This window comes from Aspergillus neoniger (genome assembly GCF_003184625.1).
Source record: "Aspergillus neoniger CBS 115656 unplaced genomic scaffold BO87scaffold_7, whole genome shotgun sequence".
Classification (NCBI taxonomy): domain Eukaryota; kingdom Fungi; phylum Ascomycota; class Eurotiomycetes; order Eurotiales; family Aspergillaceae; genus Aspergillus; species Aspergillus neoniger.
Window position 1 is genome coordinate 614,389 of NW_020291135.1, and position 19,159 is coordinate 633,547.

General features: G+C 51.7%; 8 protein-coding genes across 8 annotated transcripts; 4 read left to right on the forward strand and 4 right to left on the reverse strand.

Moving 5' to 3' along the window:
• Positions 1-226: 226 nt before the first annotated feature.
• Positions 227-900, forward strand: BO87DRAFT_423428 (uncharacterized protein; the record flags this gene model as incomplete). Its single annotated transcript, XM_025627167.1, has 2 exons — positions 227-565; positions 655-900. The coding sequence occupies 2 exons, from the start codon at positions 227-229 to the stop codon at positions 898-900; spliced, it is 585 nt and encodes a 194-aa protein (XP_025482584.1).
• Positions 901-1,115: 215 nt separating this feature from the next.
• On the reverse strand, positions 1,116-2,587 carry BO87DRAFT_329153 (NAD(P)-dependent alcohol dehydrogenase). The gene is made up of 2 exons (XM_025620247.1): positions 2,452-2,587; positions 1,116-2,380 (listed from the first exon to the last, which is right to left on the reverse strand). The coding sequence occupies exons 1-2, from the start codon at positions 2,515-2,517 to the stop codon at positions 1,226-1,228; spliced, it is 1,221 nt and encodes a 406-aa protein (XP_025482585.1). The 5' UTR covers positions 2,518-2,587; the 3' UTR covers positions 1,116-1,225.
• A 202-nt stretch (positions 2,588-2,789) lies between these two features.
• BO87DRAFT_404779 (hybrid D-mandelate dehydrogenase-like dehydrogenase/2OG-Fe(II) oxygenase) lies at positions 2,790-7,170 on the forward strand (the record flags this gene model as incomplete). Its single annotated transcript, XM_025625886.1, has 14 exons — positions 2,790-3,165; positions 3,217-3,331; positions 3,379-3,495; positions 3,547-3,629; positions 3,679-3,960; positions 4,016-4,201; positions 4,681-4,734; positions 4,789-4,826; positions 4,890-5,033; positions 5,096-5,223; positions 5,273-6,159; positions 6,320-6,505; positions 6,583-6,948; positions 7,036-7,170. The coding sequence occupies exons 1-14, from the start codon at positions 2,986-2,988 to the stop codon at positions 7,168-7,170; spliced, it is 2,901 nt and encodes a 966-aa protein (XP_025482586.1). The 5' UTR covers positions 2,790-2,985.
• Positions 7,171-7,296: 126 nt separating this feature from the next.
• On the reverse strand, positions 7,297-9,960 carry BO87DRAFT_353462 (aconitate hydratase ACO2). The gene is made up of 2 exons (XM_025621241.1): positions 9,865-9,960; positions 7,297-9,790 (listed from the first exon to the last, which is right to left on the reverse strand). The coding sequence occupies exons 1-2, from the start codon at positions 9,907-9,909 to the stop codon at positions 7,418-7,420; spliced, it is 2,418 nt and encodes an 805-aa protein (XP_025482587.1). The 5' UTR covers positions 9,910-9,960; the 3' UTR covers positions 7,297-7,417.
• A 277-nt stretch (positions 9,961-10,237) lies between these two features.
• BO87DRAFT_404781 (NAD(P)-dependent oxidoreductase) lies at positions 10,238-11,213 on the reverse strand (the record flags this gene model as incomplete). Its single annotated transcript, XM_025625887.1, has 3 exons — positions 10,238-10,934; positions 11,025-11,081; positions 11,144-11,213. 3 exons carry the CDS (start codon positions 11,211-11,213, stop codon positions 10,417-10,419), a joined length of 645 nt encoding a protein of 214 aa, XP_025482588.1. The 3' UTR covers positions 10,238-10,416.
• Positions 11,214-12,295: 1,082 nt separating this feature from the next.
• On the forward strand, positions 12,296-15,288 carry BO87DRAFT_456808 (CUE domain protein; the record flags this gene model as incomplete). Its single annotated transcript, XM_025628754.1, has 3 exons — positions 12,296-14,230; positions 15,114-15,194; positions 15,260-15,288. The coding sequence occupies exons 1-3, from the start codon at positions 12,400-12,402 to the stop codon at positions 15,286-15,288; spliced, it is 1,941 nt and encodes a 646-aa protein (XP_025482589.1). The 5' UTR covers positions 12,296-12,399.
• A 773-nt stretch (positions 15,289-16,061) lies between these two features.
• On the forward strand, positions 16,062-17,544 carry BO87DRAFT_394748 (arrestin family protein; the record flags this gene model as incomplete). The annotated part of the gene is made up of 7 exons (XM_025625142.1): positions 16,062-16,129; positions 16,182-16,325; positions 16,378-16,577; positions 16,617-16,696; positions 16,840-17,256; positions 17,306-17,471; positions 17,501-17,544. The coding sequence occupies 7 exons, from the start codon at positions 16,062-16,064 to the stop codon at positions 17,542-17,544; spliced, it is 1,119 nt and encodes a 372-aa protein (XP_025482590.1).
• Positions 17,545-17,689: 145 nt separating this feature from the next.
• On the reverse strand, positions 17,690-19,045 carry BO87DRAFT_353468 (aspartate aminotransferase family protein; the record flags this gene model as incomplete). The annotated part of the gene is made up of 1 exon (XM_025621242.1): positions 17,690-19,045. The coding sequence occupies exon 1, from the start codon at positions 19,004-19,006 to the stop codon at positions 17,690-17,692; it is 1,317 nt and encodes a 438-aa protein (XP_025482591.1). The 5' UTR covers positions 19,007-19,045.
• Positions 19,046-19,159: the final 114 nt, after the last annotated feature.

The following is a 19,159-nucleotide window of genomic DNA, read 5'->3' on the forward strand; positions in this document are numbered from 1 at the left end:
AGCTTTCACTACAACCACACTGTTCATACTCCAACTCCACTGAACCCCGGTCGGCGCTGCCTATCTAGTACCCAGTCATCTCATAAGTGACTGTCAAACCGGGACCGGGATTAGATACGACCAGGTCAGCTATTGGGGCCTATCGGATCTCTTCAACCAGTTGCACGAGCGTTTGCTACCCTACTCGAGGCAGAGCCTTTCCGAGATGAACTCTATTCACACCACAATGGAAGAGAAACTGTACCGTGAGGCCTATGAGGAGATCACCTTGTTTCTGCACAGCTCGCCGAGAGTGAAGTCTATTGCGATAGACCGCTACGTTGACCTGCACAAATGGTACCAAAGTAAGACATGGGAGACACACCTGTATGCGACACTTGACCCATCTAGTATTGACGTCACACAAGGACAGCTCGATAAACACCAGGAAGCAGCTAAATATGCTCTCATCGTCTACCGGCTTAGTGACTTCTCCGATGACATAACGTGGAAGATCACTTTCAGCACACTCGAAGAGCAGCATTTATTCCTCCGGCTTCTGCACCTTGATGATACAAATGAAGAAGTAAGAAAAAGACCTGTGCAAATAAATGCCATGGGTTCACGGGCGTTGCCCTGTTCGAAAGTGTGCAGGTTGCGCTAACATATGTCTAGTACAAACAGCTTGCGTCGGAGAAAGACAAGACCAAGAACGAAGGGTCCTCGTCGCGATCAGGAACGACACCTCTTTCGGAGAAGAATACCACCCCGGCCGTTGAAAACAAAAAGGAATTGGATTTAAATGCAGTATTTTGGAGAAAATTTGATGCAGCATTTCGCAGAGAATCTGCTAGGATTGCAGGCCATCTCAACTTATGGTTAGCGGAGACCAGGGTCGAGAATAGAAATTCCGGTTCATGAACAAATTCCATGACAAGATGTCGAGATAGCTTTGATATCTCGGCGTCTTACTGCGGCGGCAAGAAAGTGGAACCAAGGAATAGCATATTAACAAACAAGGAGTAGTTCATGCTAATAGTCGCCAGTACTCGTTCAGATTAAGGCTCACAACTACATCTCACAGGGTAGAGTTTCTTGTTGGAATAGTAAATTCTATTTATATTGTATGTAGGGTTGTGTAAATACGGATTTTGTATCTGGAATTGCTTTACTACTATACACTCCGTGACTTCATCATCGTCATCATCGTCACCGTCATCATCTTTGAATAGATTCGTTCACCCGCTCAAGCATCGCTTCCACTCTCAATTACCACCTTCACGACCGGTCGCCCCTCCTCATCCACTCCCTTGCCCGACAGGTTGAACGCTCGATCCCCATCCGCCAGCGCCACCCGATGCGTCACCACCATCTTCTCCACACGATTCATCTTCCCACTTGCCATCAGCTCAATGGCTGCGGGATACGCATACCCATCATACCGGAACACTCCCAAGATATCAACCTCTCTCAGCGCCGCCGCTCCAACAGGGAGTGTCTGCACGGGATGGCCCATGCCAATCTGTACCAACACGCCGCCCGCCCCGGCAGCATAGATTCCCGCCTGCACGCAAGCCGGCACACCTGTGCAATCATACACGCGCGCATAGCCCGTCTTCTCCACACCTGCCGACTCCTTCAAGATTCCAGCAACGCGCTGCGCATTCTGCAGCGCCCAAGCCGTCTGCTCCGCCGCCGGCGCATCGCGGGCTGGCGCGGGGTTCGCGGGATCCGCTTTGGGGATGAGAGTGGTTTTGAGACCCAGTCCCAGCTCGTCAGCAATAGCCAGTCGGGAGGCATCAATGTCTGCCACCACGATGGAGGAGAAGTTCTGGGAGGCAGCCAGAGCAGAGGCCAGGAGGAGGCCGATGGCGCCAGCGCCGAAGATCAAGGCGGCGGTGGGTTCGCCGAGGGACTGCGCGAGGGAGACGTCCTCGGCGGTTGGGGGCCGGGAGCGGCGGATGGCATGTAGGCAGACGGCGAGGGGCTCAACGAGAGCACCGCCGGCGTAGGAGACGTGAGAGGGAAGCTTGTGGCAGAGGGAGGCGGGGTGGTTGGTACGTTCCATGAGGGTGCCGTCGAGATGGGGGAAGAGTTTCGCGCTGCTGCGGAACTTCATCTGAGGGCAGATGTTATAGCGCCCTTGTTGACAGAGGGCGCATTGACGACACGCAAAGCCGACTTCCAGGGCGACGCGGTCGCCCACGGCGTGGGTGGTTACCTCGGGGCCGATGGCTGTGACGATGCCGGAGGATTCGTGGCCCAGGCACATGGGTTCGCGCACCACGAAGTCGCCATTGCGCCCGTGGGTGTAGTAGTGCAGGTCGGAGCCACAGAGACCAGTGGCGCGAATGGCGACTTGGACTTCACTGCCGGTTGGAGGGGAGAGAGGGCGCGATTCCTGGTTTTTGTTAAGAGACGTTTCTGAAGATCAAAAAAGAGTAGGATAGTGGGGTGCGGGGAAGCTCTTACTAGGCGGAGATCTTTGGCGCCGTGCAGGACGAGGGCCTGGGTGGTTTCTGTAGAGTTGACGGTCATGATGGATGTATGAGAGAAGTTGGAATAGGAAGGAGGAGTGTAAAAAAGAATGAAAAGAGGAATGGAACTCAATACATGACGTGGGGGAAGACATTGTAATCTTTTGAATCAGAAGTAATGGATTCAGTCGCCGGAGGAGCTCCGCGTCGGCTATTGACTCCTACCCGGTCAATAGCCGACGGCATCCCAAATTGGATGGCCGACCCCGCATACCCTCTTTTCTATCTGGTTATTGCTGTATTATTGCGTTATTATCGCTGGATGATATCTTTCTAGATTACATAGTAATCAAGAGTCTCCCCCCACGCCAAATGGTGGATCTACCTCCACCGGCCATTCATAAATGCCCTGATTAATCGGATATTCCCCGTTGTATATCCCTCACATCTTGTCTGTTCTTCTTTTCTTCTTCCTTTCCTTCCCCTCTTCTCCCCGCAGGATACTCTTTTCCTTGACATCATCGCCATCATGCCTGCCGCATTGCTGATCGGTGCCATCACCCATTCCATCCCCGAATGGAATGATCTCTCCTCTATTCTGACCTTGAAGGAATTCCCCTCCGGGACTCGCGAGGACTTTCTCCGAAACTGTCGCGACGGCCAGTACGACGATGTTGTTGCCATCTATCGCTCCAATACTTCTACGAAGGTGGGCAGACTTCATGACGATAGACTTAAGGAAATAGCTAAAGCGCTTTAGTTCACCGGCCCTTTCGACGCAGAACTAGTTTCCGTCCTGCCCTCCTCACTCAAGTACATTGCCCACAATGGCGCAGGCTACGATAACATCGACGTCGCGGCCTGCACAAAGAAAGGTACACACAACCTCTCCTCCTAGCATGGCGCACACTAACCATCCCAGGAATTGCTGTCTCTAGCACCCCCGTTGCAGTCAACAACGCCACCGCCGACGTGGCCATCTTCCTAATGATCGGCGCATTGCGACAGGCATACATTCCCGTCTCGTCGCTCCGCGAAGGTGAGCCTATCCATGTCAACCCAGTCACCACTCAATATAACCATGGAATAGGAAAGTTCCTCGGTCAAACTGGCCTCGGACATGATCCCCAGAACAAGGTGCTTGGGATTCTCGGCATGGGAGGAATCGGCCGTGTAAGTTCAGCACTCAGGACCCGAGGAGCATCACATTAATGAGTTGCAGGAGGTGGCTCGTCGCGCGCGCGCCTTCGGAATGACCATCCAGTACCATAACCGGTCGCGTCTGTCCCCGGAACTCGAGGACGGAGCGACCTACGTCTCGTTTGATGAGCTACTCGCTAACGCTGATGTGTTGAGTTTGAACCTGGCGCTCAATGCGTCCACTCGTCACATTATCGGCAAGCTAGAGTTTCAGAAGATGAAGGATGGGGTCATCATTGTCAACACGGCGCGTGGAGCGCTGATTGATGAGAAGGCCTTGGTTGAGGCGCTGGAGTCGGGCAAGGTTAGTTAAATTCTTCTTTGAAAGTAAGGGTAACCCGGCTAATGTGATGATTTAGGTATGGTCGGCTGGACTGGATGTCTACGAGAATGAACCCGCAATCGAGCCGGGGTTGGTGAACAACCCCCGGGTCATGCTGTTGCCGCATATTGGTACCATGACTTATGAGACGCAACGGGAGATGGAGTTGCTCGTGTTGAATAACCTGCGCTCCGGCGTGGAAACGGGGAAGATGATTACGTTGGTACCCGAACAGAAGGATGTGTTTGGGAAGTAGATGTACTGTGAGAGACACCAACTTTACCTAGATATTGTATAGATCGGAGTATTTCATACCATAAAGACTACATCCTCTGCATACTACAGCTTCCCCCAGATCGGGCTCATATTTAACTCTCACTCTTAGAAAGAACTTACCCTCAGCTCTTTTGACCCTCACATTTAAGCACTTGATGACGCTATGCTGATATCCTCACCCCTCCGTCATGACTACACAATAGCTTATGACCACGACTACCAGCTAACCACACTTCGCATAGACTTGACACTATTTACTACCAGACCATTCTTCCAACTACTCCTTCGAAATAGTATACTCTCTTTTTATATATCCCCACACAACCACTCATTAACTACCTATCTATACGCCATCCATCATGAGCCCCAAAAGACCCATTAGGGCAACAGCGACAAGCAAACCCCAGCCCCAACCCGTAACCTCAGGACGCATTACACGACCTCGAAAGCATCACCCTACAAAGATCACTACCTCCACCCGTATAATCAATCCCGCAGCGCATACCAACTCATACCCTCACCCGGAACGCCAAGAACAAGAAACAGAAGGCCACCCCCCAGCCTGGGCCGAGGTACGCATACCCACCACCCTCTTCCTAGAACATATTAATCCATATAAATCATGACCAGAACAGACCCGAACTCTGCGACGCCCTGCCCTGGTTCCGCTCCGTGCAAGGCGGAGTCTACCATAACGGGAACATATGCTGGGGGTTCCTGATCGATGCGGACTGCGGGATACGGTCTTATTTGGATGATGAGGTGGTTATTACTCGTGTGTATGTTCCATCCCATTTCATATATCAAGATCTATGGTGGTCACTGACAATATCATGTCCAGCGGAGGCGGCTGCACCAAGGATGCAAACGGGAACTTGGTGCTCATCAAGGATCAAGATGGCGACAGTGCGGCGATGAGCAGTATACTGAATAGTATGGAGCTGAAGGTTCCAGTGGGGATTGTGATTGGTGAGTAGGCCGTGCCGCATTTCGCATTGCAATGTTGATAACCCTACAGGGAACCGCAACACTCTTCTTAACAGACCCCTCCCGTACAGATACAACGTCATGGCGTATTTCCGGATCACACACGTGTGGTACGAACGCATCGGTAGAAGAACGGGTGCGAAGGTCCGGTTCGAGAAGTTGGATCTGGGTAGTAAGAGCTGGTGGGCTGCGAAGCATTCCCGGCCTCCTCTGGAGAGGAAGAAGAGGGATTATGCGATGCAGGCAGAGCAAGCCCGCTGCGAAGCGTGCGATCAGCACAGCATACGCATATACGATGAAGGATGGATGTGTCTGCAGCCATCTTGTAAACTCTTCTGGATGATCAGTGGCTCGTCTTCAGCACCAGCGGATCTCACCTTCCACGAGAAATTCCTCAAATCCCGTCTTCCCCTGGACCCAACCATCCAGCCACATCACAGCCTCGTGCCGGACTTACTTTCCTCATTGAAGTATGCTGATAGCGATGCGTTGTCGAAGAGGATTACTTGGAAAGGGATCATATGTCCCCTCTGCAGGCGGTGCATTTCCCGGCGGTATTGGTGGGGATGGCGATGCGCGGATGATGATTCCGTCAGGGACAGGGACGGGGAGTGGAAGTGTCCTTTTGAGCACATTCTACCCATACGACCTATCGCTCTGCGATGGGTGATCGATGACATAGAAACAAGCCCTATTAAGCGTGCGCTTAGCTGGGATGCAAAGTTCATGGTTCCGGAGGTTGACGATGTATCTCTTTATCCGTATAGAAAGCTCACGTATACTATTCCCGGAGTGGGGAGTATCATGCATTTAGTTACGAATCGCGAAATAAATACCCGGTGTAATGGGCCGGATGAGTTGTTTGGACAGTTGCAGTGTGAGGAGCTAGGGTTGAGGAGGTATCCGTTGGCGCAGAGTGTGGGTGAGCTATCTATCTTCTTGTCTATGCGGATGAAATATTGAATGCTAATAGTGTATGTAGTTGCCGGGACACTGACTGCTCATTTCGCTGTTAATTATGTGCGTTCATAACCTTCCTACCATTCGCACACCAGAACCTAATTTAAAAATGAAACAGGGCATGCCATACAAATACGTCGTCTCCGTCTCCTCAAAATCCTTCAAGGAAGCCTGTCCCCCAATCCTGCGAGCCATGGGCCGCTTAACCTGGGCCAGCAAGCAAGCCCATCTCGCCGCTGGGGATACCTTCCTTCCGCCAAACGAAATGCTCCTGTTGGGGTATCTGGAGGATATGAGAATCGGGGTACGTACATCTCTCCCTTGCCCTCTTTCCGGGGCTCCCAAAATCTCCCTCCAGAAAAATATTCACTCTATGGATAGTACCACGACGACGGCGAATCCTCCCTCGGCCCAACGATCTCCACCCTCTCTTTAGGCGCAAAATCCACCATGCTCGTGCGCATGAAATACAAATACTACCATGGTTACAGCAGAGCGAAGAAACTCCTCGAAGAGGATCCGGTCTTGCCTGGATGCAAGAATTATCTCCGACGGAGGGAGCTTAAGGTGGGGTTGCTGAGTGGGAGTATTGATCGCGAGGGGTATGATGAGCTGAGGCGTGAGGGGTTGAGTATGAAGAAAGGCGGTACTGGTAGGGGAGGGGAGGCGACGCCGTGTATTAAGATGGAGGTGAATCATGGTGATTTGGTGGTTATGTATGGGGAGGGGTTGCAGAAGTTTTTTGAGGTATGATTTATCCCTTCTTTCTTTGTCCCTGTCGGTCTCGCTCTATGAATATGTCCGTTTAGGGTGGTTGGGATGCTGATTGTGTAGCATTCGGTTATTCCGGATAAGAGGTTGAGGTTTGCGTTGACGGCGAGGTATATTAAACCTGAGTTTGTGGGAGTCGAGGAGATAGAGAAGGGGAGGTTGGAGTTGGGGAGAGAGTGGGCTTATGATGGGAAGTAGGGGACACTCATTACTTGGTGGTCAGATAGTTGGGTTGGATGGAATAGCTGCTTTTGGCTTGCTTTATACGCGTTGCTGAGCTCTTGGTTATACTTATATAGCAGCTACTTGCTAGGATGCACGAATCAAGTCTAGACAGTTCATTGTCTAACATAATCTACTAATATAACGCTCGAAAGTAGATAAAACAAAACACCAACAGTGGATATATGTACACTTCGCTTAATTTTCACCCATCACCCATTAATCAAGCACTTTTCTTGTTGGCCTTCTGAGCCAACAAGTTCAACGCACTACCGGCCAGGACAAAAGCACACTGGTCCGGACTGAGAGTGTGCTTGACGGGGATCACCAGCGACTCGCCGCTGCGCTTGGTCACCTGCAGCTGGATGGAGCCCTGTCCACCAGCCTGCAAGACCTCATACAGTCCCTCGGTGGCCACCTGGTCACAAGCATCAATCTTGTCATAGTCGGCCGGGTTCTCGAAAGTCAAGGGAACGACACCCTGCTTCTTCAGGTTCGTCTCGTGGATACGGGCAAAGCTCTTGGCCACGATGATGCGTCCACCCAGGTAACGGGGCTGCAGGGCAGCGTGCTCACGTGCACTACCCTCACCGTAGTTCTCCTCGGCCACAACCAGCCACTCAACACCGTTGGCCTTCCACTGGGCGGCCAGGTCCGGAATGGAGTACTGCTTGCCGTCCTCGTCGTAGGCAACGTTGGTCTCACCGGTGGCGGCGTTGACGGCACCGATCAGGGTGTTGGCGGAGATGTTGGGCAGGTGACCCTTGTACTTCAACCACGGACCAGCCGCCGAGATGGTGTCAGTCGTGCACTGGCCACGGACCTTGTACAGAACCTTGAGGCCGGAAAGGTCGCCCTTGGGGAAAGGAGCGAAGGGCTCCAGAAGGGCCAGACGATCCGAGGTGGGGGAGACAATCACCTCGCAAGAGGGATCGGGCACAGCGGCAGTGGGCTGGAAGTCAGGGTTACCGTCGGCAAAGCCGTCACTGGGAAGAGCGTAGCCGGTGGGAGGTTGGAAGCGGAAATCCTCACCGCTGGGGGTGGTAATGCTGTCGGTCATGGGGTTGAAGGTGGTGCTTCCAGAGTAAACCATGGCGGTGACGAGCTCAGGGGAGGCCAGGAAGTTCATGGTTCTCCGGTTACCGTCGTTACGACCGGGGAAGTTACGGTTGTAGGAGGTAAGGATGGCGTTGTCCTCGCCCTTGGGGACACCGTCTGTGCGCTTCCACTGACCAATGCAGGGACCGCAGGCGTTGGCCAGGACGGTACCGCCAGCCTGGGAGAAGGTCGACAGAGTCTGATCGCGGTCCAGGGTGGCGCGAATCTGCTCACTACCGGGAGTGATGAAGAAATCGGACTTGGGCTGAAGACCGGCGGCAGAGGCCTGCTTGACCAGGTTCTCCGCACGGGTCATGTCCTCGTAGGAACTGTTTGTGCAGCTACCAATCAGACCCGCACCAAGGGACTCGGGCCATTGCTTCTCACGAACGGTGTCGGCGAAAGCAGACAAGGGAACGGAGAAATCGGGGGTGAAGGGACCGTTGATGTGAGGCTCCAGCGTCGACAGGTCGATGGTGATCAGCTGGTCATACTCCGCACCGCCATCGGCACGGAGCAGGTTCCTGGGACCGGAACCGGCGATCTCAGAGGCGGCACGGGCAACATCAGCCCGGTGAGTCGCCTGCAGGTAGGGAACGTGGTTGGGGGAGAAGGGGAACACGGAGGTCGTCGCGCCCACCTCGGCACCCATGTTACAGATGGTGGCCATACCAGTGCAGCTCAGGGTCTCCAGACCAGGTCCGTGGTACTCAATGATGAAGCCGGTTCCACCACGGACGGTGAGCTTACCGGCCAAGTGGAGGATGATGTCCTTGGGGGCAGCCCAGCCGTTGAGCTTGCCCTCCAGACGCACACCCAGGACGCGGGGCGCCTTGAGCTCCCAAGGGGCGTCAACCAGCGCATCAACAGCATCCGCACCACCGACACCAATGGCAATGGCACCCAGACCACCGGCGTTGGGGGTGTGACTGTCAGTTCCCAGCATCATCAGACCCGGGGCAGCGTAGTTCTCCAGAACGCTCTGGTGAATGATACCGGCACCAGGGGGCCAGAACTCAATTCCATAGCGCTTGGCGGCACTCTCCAGGAAGTCGAACACCTCGCTGTTACCCTTGATGGATGCCGGCAGATCAGTATCAGCACCACGCTCACCAACAATCATGTGGTCGCAGTGGATACTCGCGGGCACGGCCGTCGAGGGGAGACCGCAAGACATGAACTGCAAAAGAGCCATCTGGGCCGACGCATCCTGCATCGCCACGCGGTCAGGCTTCAACTTCAAGTTGGCCTTGCCGCGAATGTCACGGCCATTGTTGGTGCCGGTCAGAAGGGACTCCTCGGGGTTGTCCAGATGGGCGTAGAGGATCTTCTCCGCCAGGGTCAAGTTGCGGTCCTGACCAAGCACGCGACGGACGTTTTCGAGGTTCTGAACGATCTTCGGGTAGGGAGGCAAGCGGGAGGAGGCTGCCGGAGAAGCCTCCGTGGCCAGGCCACGGCGACTGAACAGTCGTTGCGGAGAGAGGCACTTCGGGGCCAACTATAATACGGGGAAGTGGAGTGGTCAGTCCAAGCTGCTAGGGAGTCAATCGGGCTGATAACGGCACGACTTACCCTCTGAGAGGCGGTAGCCCGCTGCCAAACAAGCTGCCTCACCATTGTCACGCCGGTTACTTGGATGATAGCAGAGGGAAGTGACAGAGACTCAACGACGAGCAATTTTCTGTGCCATATGCTAGTGGCACTTTTCTTTTACCTTCCCCTTGATTGGCTCGCGCCACCGCCGATGCCGGATCTGGTGTCGATCTCGATTATGACTCATCCGTGATAAGCCACTAATATCATGTGGTCAAGTAACTGATGGAACAATAAATGTTCCGGACAGCCACATTTTACATCATCAAGGTATTATGCAGTGCCTGCATTATTTATGTAGTAAATGAAAACCAATTCCCTAATTTCACATAATGCATGCCTTATTCAATTTCCTCATTATCATTACACATCCAGGAATACCGTATACCTGCCGGGAATATTATCACATCATCAATATTATACATACCCACTTTGACCCAGAAATCCCACAAGCAAAACAGACAAACGATTAAACAACACCAATCTCCACCCCCGCAACATCTCCACCTCCCGTCCCGATCCCGATTCGATTCAGTTGGTGATAACTGGAGCCGTATTATCCCATTCATCACTCTCGGCCACATCGACCAAGTATCGTGCCACGCTGATCCGACTTGTACTGGCCATCATGGGAACTCCCTTGCCGTCATCCGGCCACACCTTGATGGCAGTTTCGTCCGTTTCGACTAGCCGCGACGGCCTCACAAATACATAACCGACCCCGCTGGCCAGGACTTCCCTTTCTGTTTCGTTGTGATCATCGTACTGATGTGACATATTAGATGTCTTCATGAGTAGGCGCAGTAGGATGTGCAGATTAGTCCAGGATGCTCCCACCCCGAATGCCTGCAGAATCACAGTCTTGCGGACCCCAAACTCTTTCATTGCAGCCACTACATTGGCGTTGCAGTCGGCCATTAAACGAGGGGGGGAGATGGCGGCAGCAAACGGACTATCGCTCGCTCGAGGCGCATTCAGCGTTACAATCACCACGTCGGGCTTGTCTGTATTGAACGCGGCTCGTACGTCATCTAGGTTCATCGGAGTGCCTGAGACATGTCAGCCGTGGAACACTTTTCAATCGAAGCAATAGCAGCAGCAAGACTTCATCATGTACTAACCTTGGATAACATCTAGACCGGGTCGTGGACCACCCAGCGCATCAGGTGTTCGGGCTAGGGTAGTGACCTGGTGGCCTTGGACATATTAGCTATATTCATCACCACGTCGTACGTATTATAAAGTAGCAGGTGCCTACCTCGTCCCAGCAGCTCGTCAATGACAAGCCTGCCACATCGTCCGGTCCCGCCAATTACGAGAACGCGCATACTGCTGATTGAAGACACCAGCGGCCGTGTATCGAACTCTTGAGCCAGCCAAGATTTCTGGGCACTATTCATCTGGCCTCATTTTGGATTTTCAGAGAGGCCCAGGGCATCTAAGTACCCTCGCGCGTTTCAGATGTCATTATCCATCGATTACGGAACAGGAGTAGTTTTACAGGGTTGCCCGGAGTGGCCCTCGGATCCGGTCTACTTCGGGTCCGGAGGGAGTCTTTGCAGCTGGGCCCAATGGCATCCACGATGGACTCGTGTCATTGTCCTTTTTTGTAGTCACTATGCACAGATTTATGCAACCTTCTTACAACATTGTCCAGCTATTTCTAGTGAGTTTCGGCTCAGTATCCGTGTTGGCTGTATAGGGCAACTGGTCAACCCTTTGGTTCGGAGCTATTACATAATGATCGGGGTATGGCGTGGATAGTTTGCGATAAACGAGTTACTGAAAGACTACTAAAGAGGGGGGGATTCTTTGTTATGGGAGTTGTGCGTCAGAATGTTCGCCTCCTCTAGCTGCTGTTTGCTACATAATGAGTTTCAAGGAAGAGCTAGACGTCCCTGAAGTGAAGCCAAGATCCGGGGTGGGAAGGAAAGTTTCCACAAATGCTTAGCCACACAAAGTATGTCGGCCAAATCCGATATATGACAACTGTCTCAGTCAATAATATTCACTAGAAGGTAGAGAGTATATGAAAATTAAATCATTCATTAGAGCTGTGTAAGTAATATTGTATTTTTCTGTTGCATGCATGATGACATCATTGTATAGATCTCAATTTTATTGTATTAGACAGCGCTTGAGTAGAATCTGTTGGCTACTAGCAATAGTAGTAAATTATTTAGTATCTCCTATTCATATCAGATTTTCTAAATTCATCTATAATTTGCAAACATATTCACAATAAATAAAGTGCAGATCTGCTTTGTCTCCATGCAGGTACTATGTAACTGCGGCCATCTCCGTCCCCGCAACAGAGCGGAGGCCGAGGCTCAAGTCACCTGACGTCAGGATCCGCACTGAATTTTGCAGCCGCCAGAGGGGCTGATGGATCGCCAGTGACGATATCGGTGGATGGTCCAGGCGTGTGGTCTGCTTCCAACGTTCAAGCATAAATAGTCTAATTCAGTTTACATTTTCCGACATTGACGGTCGACAAAGCCCATCCACTGCGTCATGCCGGAACCACTACCTCCTTTGGCACCGGTTCCACCCCCGGAGGTGCAGAGCACCGTACCACCCAACGAATGGGAGCTCTATATAGATGCGTGGATCTTGCTTCTGCAAGTACGCATTGAAGCTCCTGATTCCCAATTCAAAGAAATTGCCGCCCACGATGAAACTGCCTTGACCTTCTTGACCTCCTTCTATCATCAATCTGCCACCAATGGCTCATCTGGCTTCCATGCCGGGCTTAAAGCGCGATCATTACGGAAGCTTTGCTTCTTGTTGACGAGGAGGTTCCTTCTGGATGCCTCTGCAACACCGTCTGAGCTGCTTGATGTACATGTCCTTGCGAACATGTGTTGCACCTACCCTTCGAGCGCTGCCATGAAGCGACTATTGTCTGATGCCTGGAACAAGCATCAAGATACAATAACATCCAACCTTGAGAAGGCCAAGACGAAGATTATCAGAGAGCTTGCCTCGCTCAACCCCACGAAGTCTACGGCTATCCTCTCTGACATTCGCCTCTTGACTATCCTGGCGTCCGCACTCCCCGGTTGCGGCCAGGTGCTCATGACCGGATCTGACTTTCTGGACACATTCGCCGATGCATACCAAACACACAAACGAGCGGATATCCGTAGCGTCCTCGTAGCGAACGTCTACGTTGGTCTAGCATCGCTTCTGAAGGGCCCCAAGCTGAACCTCTCCGCGCTGCTGGACCAGCTATACAGTCTAAAATCCAGCGCTGGCGTCGGATCCTCAACAACGAAAAAGGAGCCCACCCTCCTATCCGACGTCATATGCAGTACAGACCTCCTAGTCCGTCTCGCCCGCCATCTCAGCACCCACCCCCAGAAACGAGGCCAAGACCTCCTCACCAGTCTACGAACCTACCAAGAAGAAACAAAGGTCTTCCACCGTCGCCATCAAAAACAAAAGAAGCGACTCCTCGACAAAGGCAAAGGCCGCGCTGCTACGAATCTCCCCGCACCCGAAGACATGCACATTCACCGCATGTCTTTGATCACTCAAGTCCAAGATCTTTTCCCCGACCTAGGCTCCGGCTACATCACCCGCTTGCTAGACCACTACAATGACGACCCCGTAACAATCGTCTCGCATCTCCTCGACGACTCCATCCCCTCTGAGATTCGCACTCTCGACAAATCCGAACAACTTCCTACATCAACGTCAACCTCAACCATCCCACACGACCCTCTTCCACCCCGCCCAACACTACCACCTACAGAGCTAACCCTCCCAGCCCGCAAAAACATCTTTGACAACGACGTTGACCTTGCCGAACTATCTGACCAGTCTACCCTCCACCACGGCCGCCGCACCAACACCACCCAAGCCGACGACCTCCTCGCCGACCGCACCCACCACTCCGCGAACAAAGCTGCTATTCTTTCCGCCCTGGCCACCTTTGACTCCGACGACGACGAACGCGACGATACCTACGACATTGCCGACGTCGGCGGAACCATTGATGACACCACCACCGACGATGCCAAGGCCGCAGCAGAGCAACAACAAGAGGCAGAACTCTCCCTCTACCGCACATATAAATCCAATCCGGCCCTGTTTGCGCGCGACTCTGCCACAAGACGCTCACAGCCCCGCGCTTCGCTTAAGCGCGAAACCGGCATGACGGATGAAGCGATCGAGGGGTGGGCAGTCATGTTGTCGAGGGATCCGAAACGGATGGCTAGATTGGAGGATAAGATGGCTATTGGTGCTGCTGATGGTGGGGGGGTGAATCAGCCTGAGTTGCCGGCTACGTCGTATCGGAGACCTGGTGCTGGAACTGAAGATGACGATGAGAGTGAGGCAGGTGGGAGCAGCAGCTCAAGAGGAAGAGGAGGACGCGGACGCGGTGGGAGAGGTCGGGGACGTGGTGCAGGCCAGCAGGGTAGTACTCCTGGGAATAGTAACCCTGCTGTTGCGCGGCAGAGGAAAGAGGAGAATAAAGCTAGTCGGGCGAATCATAATCGTCGACAGCAGCGAGCGAGGAAGGTTGCGAGGGCTGGGGGAATGATGGGGTAGTTAGTAGCGTGGATGGTGGTCCCAATAGTAATGAGTTTACCGGAAATGATATAATGAAAGAATGAAAGACTTGCTTTAGGCGTTAATCAGGCGCTTACTCATGGAAAGTACTGTGAAAAGTGGCATGTCTAATCACCTGTAAGTATCATCGCCTAGCATGGGTCACTATTTATCTGTGTTTCTATATTCGAATAGATCTATGTCCGCTCCCCCCCACATACTCCTTAAACTTCGTAAACACGAATATGCGTAGGTATCAATCAAGGACTCTAGGGGCTTCTCCTGACGTTTCTGCATTGTCACCCCCTCCCCAGATTGGGTAACAATTGGCCTCCCATCTTCCTCGTATTTCATCTCTATCTGGTTCAGCCACCGACGCATCAGAGTTACATCGAAAGAGAAATATGTCAAAGATTACCCGACATACATAGATTCATAGATCGAATATTGGCCACGAGAGCTCTTGAACTTTAGATTATTCTAGCAATAGCAATTTACTAAGATCCACAGTCCCTCACTGATTTATCTCATTTGAGCTATATGACCGCCTTGCCAGCTCAGAAGACATTCCCGCTATCAGTCCGATCCACCTCTTAAATATTTTTTTCTTTCTTTTCTCTGTAATTAAGCTATAGCTGAAGAAGAATATACTAACATGCTCCTTCCTGAAGATCCCGCCGTTGTTGAGAACGGCCATGAGATTGTTGACACTCTCCATGGGATTTTCGGCCCTCACCCAGGCAAGAGACCAGGTATGGCAAGCCATAACTGTCTACAGTACCAAATCGTCCAAGTTACCTCTCTAATAGAAGTACAGCGCATGCCAAAGGAATTCTCTTTCAATGAACTTTCGAACCCTCTTACGCGGCATCGAGTCTTTCAACTGCGCCTCACTATAACGAGCTCTCTTTTCCGTCATTGCTCGGTCCTCCAGCAGCACAGGTGTTTGTCCAGGCCAAGAAGCCGTTCTCTGAAAGCTTCGCAACAGAAACGTACTATGGCGTTAACACTTTCTCATTCTTGGTTCGCTCACAAAGGATCGTAGGTTTGTTCGTTATCGTCTCAAGCCGTACCGAAGATTTCTTCTTGATCCGTTAATTGAGACTCATACTGCTGCGTATCTGATCAGTGGTAGAGAGCGACGTGTAGCTTAGGTAGCTAGATGGTCAAATATATTCTTTACTTGCCCATTCCATTCCGCGGTGATAGAAATATGACCCATACAGCATAGGTTATTTGTGTTATTGTAATCATGTCATAGTCATCTTAACATGAGAGAACCGAGTGGCTTTTGCCGCAACCCGACCTTCTGAGAGGCGAAAACCTCAAAACCTAGAGCAACACCGGTGACAAATTGGGCAAGGCGTCGGTCATGAAGGAGTTTATTCTCCAAGAAAGACTACTTGTGATGATCACAGGACTTGCTATCATCAACAGGGCGTGTCTAGATCGAATCGATTTCCTGAAACACATACCGGTATTTCCGAAAGAAGAAACCTACCCGCTCCTGTGGCGGCATCGACAAAAAGGGTAATTACCATCGTTGAGATATAAATGACTACTTGCAGCAGAATCCAGCATACGCAAAATGTAGTATCTATGAATATTGAAAATTTGCAATGGCAATAACTAGCCTCTTCCGAGCAACATCTCCGCCTGAGAATGCGCCGACATACTTTGGTATCAGGTAACGGCGAGCATTTACACCCAACAAGGGTCGTTATACTGACGTGGAACAGGCTTGACAGTGATATAATATGGCTTCCTGGGGACTCACCATCAACGGGATACTGCCATGTTACAGGAAAGGTCGTGTTATGCCTCAACCAACCACTCTGTGTCAAGGATATCAAGCTGCACTTTGAAGGGCGGCATTACATGAAGTACGACCATCACTCCATCTGTGTAACTCAAACTAACTGATTATGTGAATAGCTGGCAGAGCTTTCTGGAATCCCAGGAAGCTCACCATTATATGCCGTCCTTGGAGCGGCTATTCATGTATCAAACCTGGAACTTCTTACCTTATCCCGGGACTCCATCACCAACTACTCTACCAGCTGGAAACCACGAGTTCCCATTCACCTTTTGCCTATCCAACAGCACACCAGGCACTATTGAGGGCCTCGGCGACTGTCATGCCAGATATTAACTGAAAGCTACTATCAGCACAGTCGGCGGACGTCGTATCCATGCTAACACCCGGGTCAGGGTACGTCCAATGTACAGATCACTATTGCTACCCGAGCCGAAGGTGAGGTATTATGCAATATTGCCTTGTGAGGTCTCAATTAAAAGGCCAATTTCAATAGATAATGTCGAAGCACTAACCGCTAGACCAAAAACGATATATCGCGTGGTTCTAGCCAGGCGACGGAGAGATATGTGTCCCAACAGATAATGCAAGAAACATGGCCGCAGAAGATACTCTATCGTGTTTCATTACCATCTCAGGCCTATACCTTCGGGAGTGTTGTCCCCATAAAGTTTGAATTTATTCCTTTATGCAAAAGGCTCGAGGTAGCTACCATCCACACTAAGGTTGAAGAGACACACAGAGCCTTACAACAGTCTGTATCCAACCGCAGGTCCCGTATACTAGTCAAGGACGACTATTACCCCAGAGGTTGGGATGAAGACGAATACAGAATAACATCAGATAATGAAGAATGCTGGTATTCTACAACCCGCTTGCTTCACCTGCCAAATGATCCAAAAGAATGTCTACAGAGCCTCTCTACTAATTTTCTTCGTGTGGAACATACGCTCACCATCCAAATCAAACTCTTAAATCCCGATGGTCACCACTCCGCAGTATGACTTCCAAACCCATTGTTCGTTCATCTTACTGACCACTATATAGGTCCTTTTAGATATGCCCATCTCGGTTCAATATGCCTTGCCACCTTTGCTAGAGGGCCCCTTTGTTTGCTCCGTGCTTCAATCCCTGAGATTGATGGATGAGACGTGTGACCAGCCACTGCCAAGCTACAATAACCACGTTATGGACCGAACTCCGATGAAATTGCGTCCGAAGTACCTGGTGATGAGATTTAAGTTCTCCCAGAGCCTCCAAGTTATTGCCAGTTGGACAGTTTTTAAAGCCACCAACATATGAAACTGCCATGCTATCGACATTCTCTAATCCTGTCCTGTTAAATGAGGGCTACGTCTGACACAACATGCTGGGTGTGAAGTTCGTGCAGAAAAGATTCATATAACTAATCAAGTTTACCTCCTAAACACCTCAACTCTTGCCAACTACATAGGCAAAGGCCTCATCCAGAACCCTCAGACCCTCCTCAATTTCTTGCGCTGACACCGTCACTGGCGGCGCCAGACGGAAGACTCCTCCCATACCCGGAAGATTAACAACATTACACGACAACCCACACGCCATGGCTCTGTCTGAAACCAACTGACCTAGCTCCGGCCCAGGAGCCTGAGTACTCCGATCGGAGATGATCTCAATTCCCTGCAAAAGGCCCCGACCGCGGACATCCCCAATACACCAGTACTTCTTCTGGAGCTTTAGCAGGCCTTCCCTCAACTGCCCACCACGCTCTCTCGCTCTCCGGCAGATATCCTCTCGCTCCACAATCTCCAACACCTTGTTCCCCACCGCCGCAGTAAGGGGATCGTTTAAGTGTGTCGTCAACCAAAGAAACCCAGCGTCCGCGCACCCCTGAGCAATCTCGACTGTCGTACTCACCGATGCCAAAGGAAGGCCGCATCCTAGGGTCTTCGACAAAGCTAGAATATCCGGGACTATTCCAGCCTGCTCAAATGCAAACATGTGACCAGTGCGACCGACTCCTGTCTGCGCCTCGTCCATGATCAGCAACATGCCGCGCTTCTTGCACTCAATCGCCATGCGTTGCAAATAGGCATCGGGGAGCTCCAAAATCCCCCCGGTCGACAGAATAGGCTCCATAACAAACGCAGCCAGCGACCCCACACTCTGCCGATCAATCATGGACCAACCAAACATCAGCTCCGTCTCCCAGTCATACGTCCCGTCCGCCTTACGAAAGGGCGAGCGGTATGCATACGGAGCGGGAAAGGCAAGCTGGCCCGGCATGCATGGACCACCACATTTCCGGCCTGTGGAATACGTTGCTGATCCTGAGCCCTGGGTGAGGCCGTGGTAACTGGCGCTGAAGGCGACAATTTCGAATTTTCCAGTGTACGCTTTGGCCATTTTTATGGCAGCTTCGATAGACTCGGAGCCGGTGTTTATGAAGAAGGACCTTTCGAGGGGTGGAGGGAGGAATCGGGCGAGACGCTCAGCTAGGTCCACTACTGGGTGGGTGATCATGTTGCTGAGGAGGTGGTCTAGCTTGGCGGCGTATCCCTGGATTGTGGTGACGATCTCAGGATGGGAGTGACCGAGCAGGGAGCTCATCTGGCCTGAGGTAAAGTCGAGGATGCGACGGTTGTTGGTGTCATATAACCAGGTGCCTTTGGCTTCGGTGATGATGATTGGAGAGATAGGGACTCCTGTGGACATGAGGTACTTGTTCGCCTTGGCGAAGAAGGCGGTGGTGGTGTCGGGGGTTGCCATGATGTTCAATAGCGAGTACTTATTCTCAATGGAAATAAGTATGTTGTTCAATTTAGTTGTTTTGCCATATTACCCAAGGTCTTGATGGCTATAAGTAGTTCCCTGTTAGGGTGACCGCGGACATAGGGTCCTGCTATCCGACTATTCTAATTG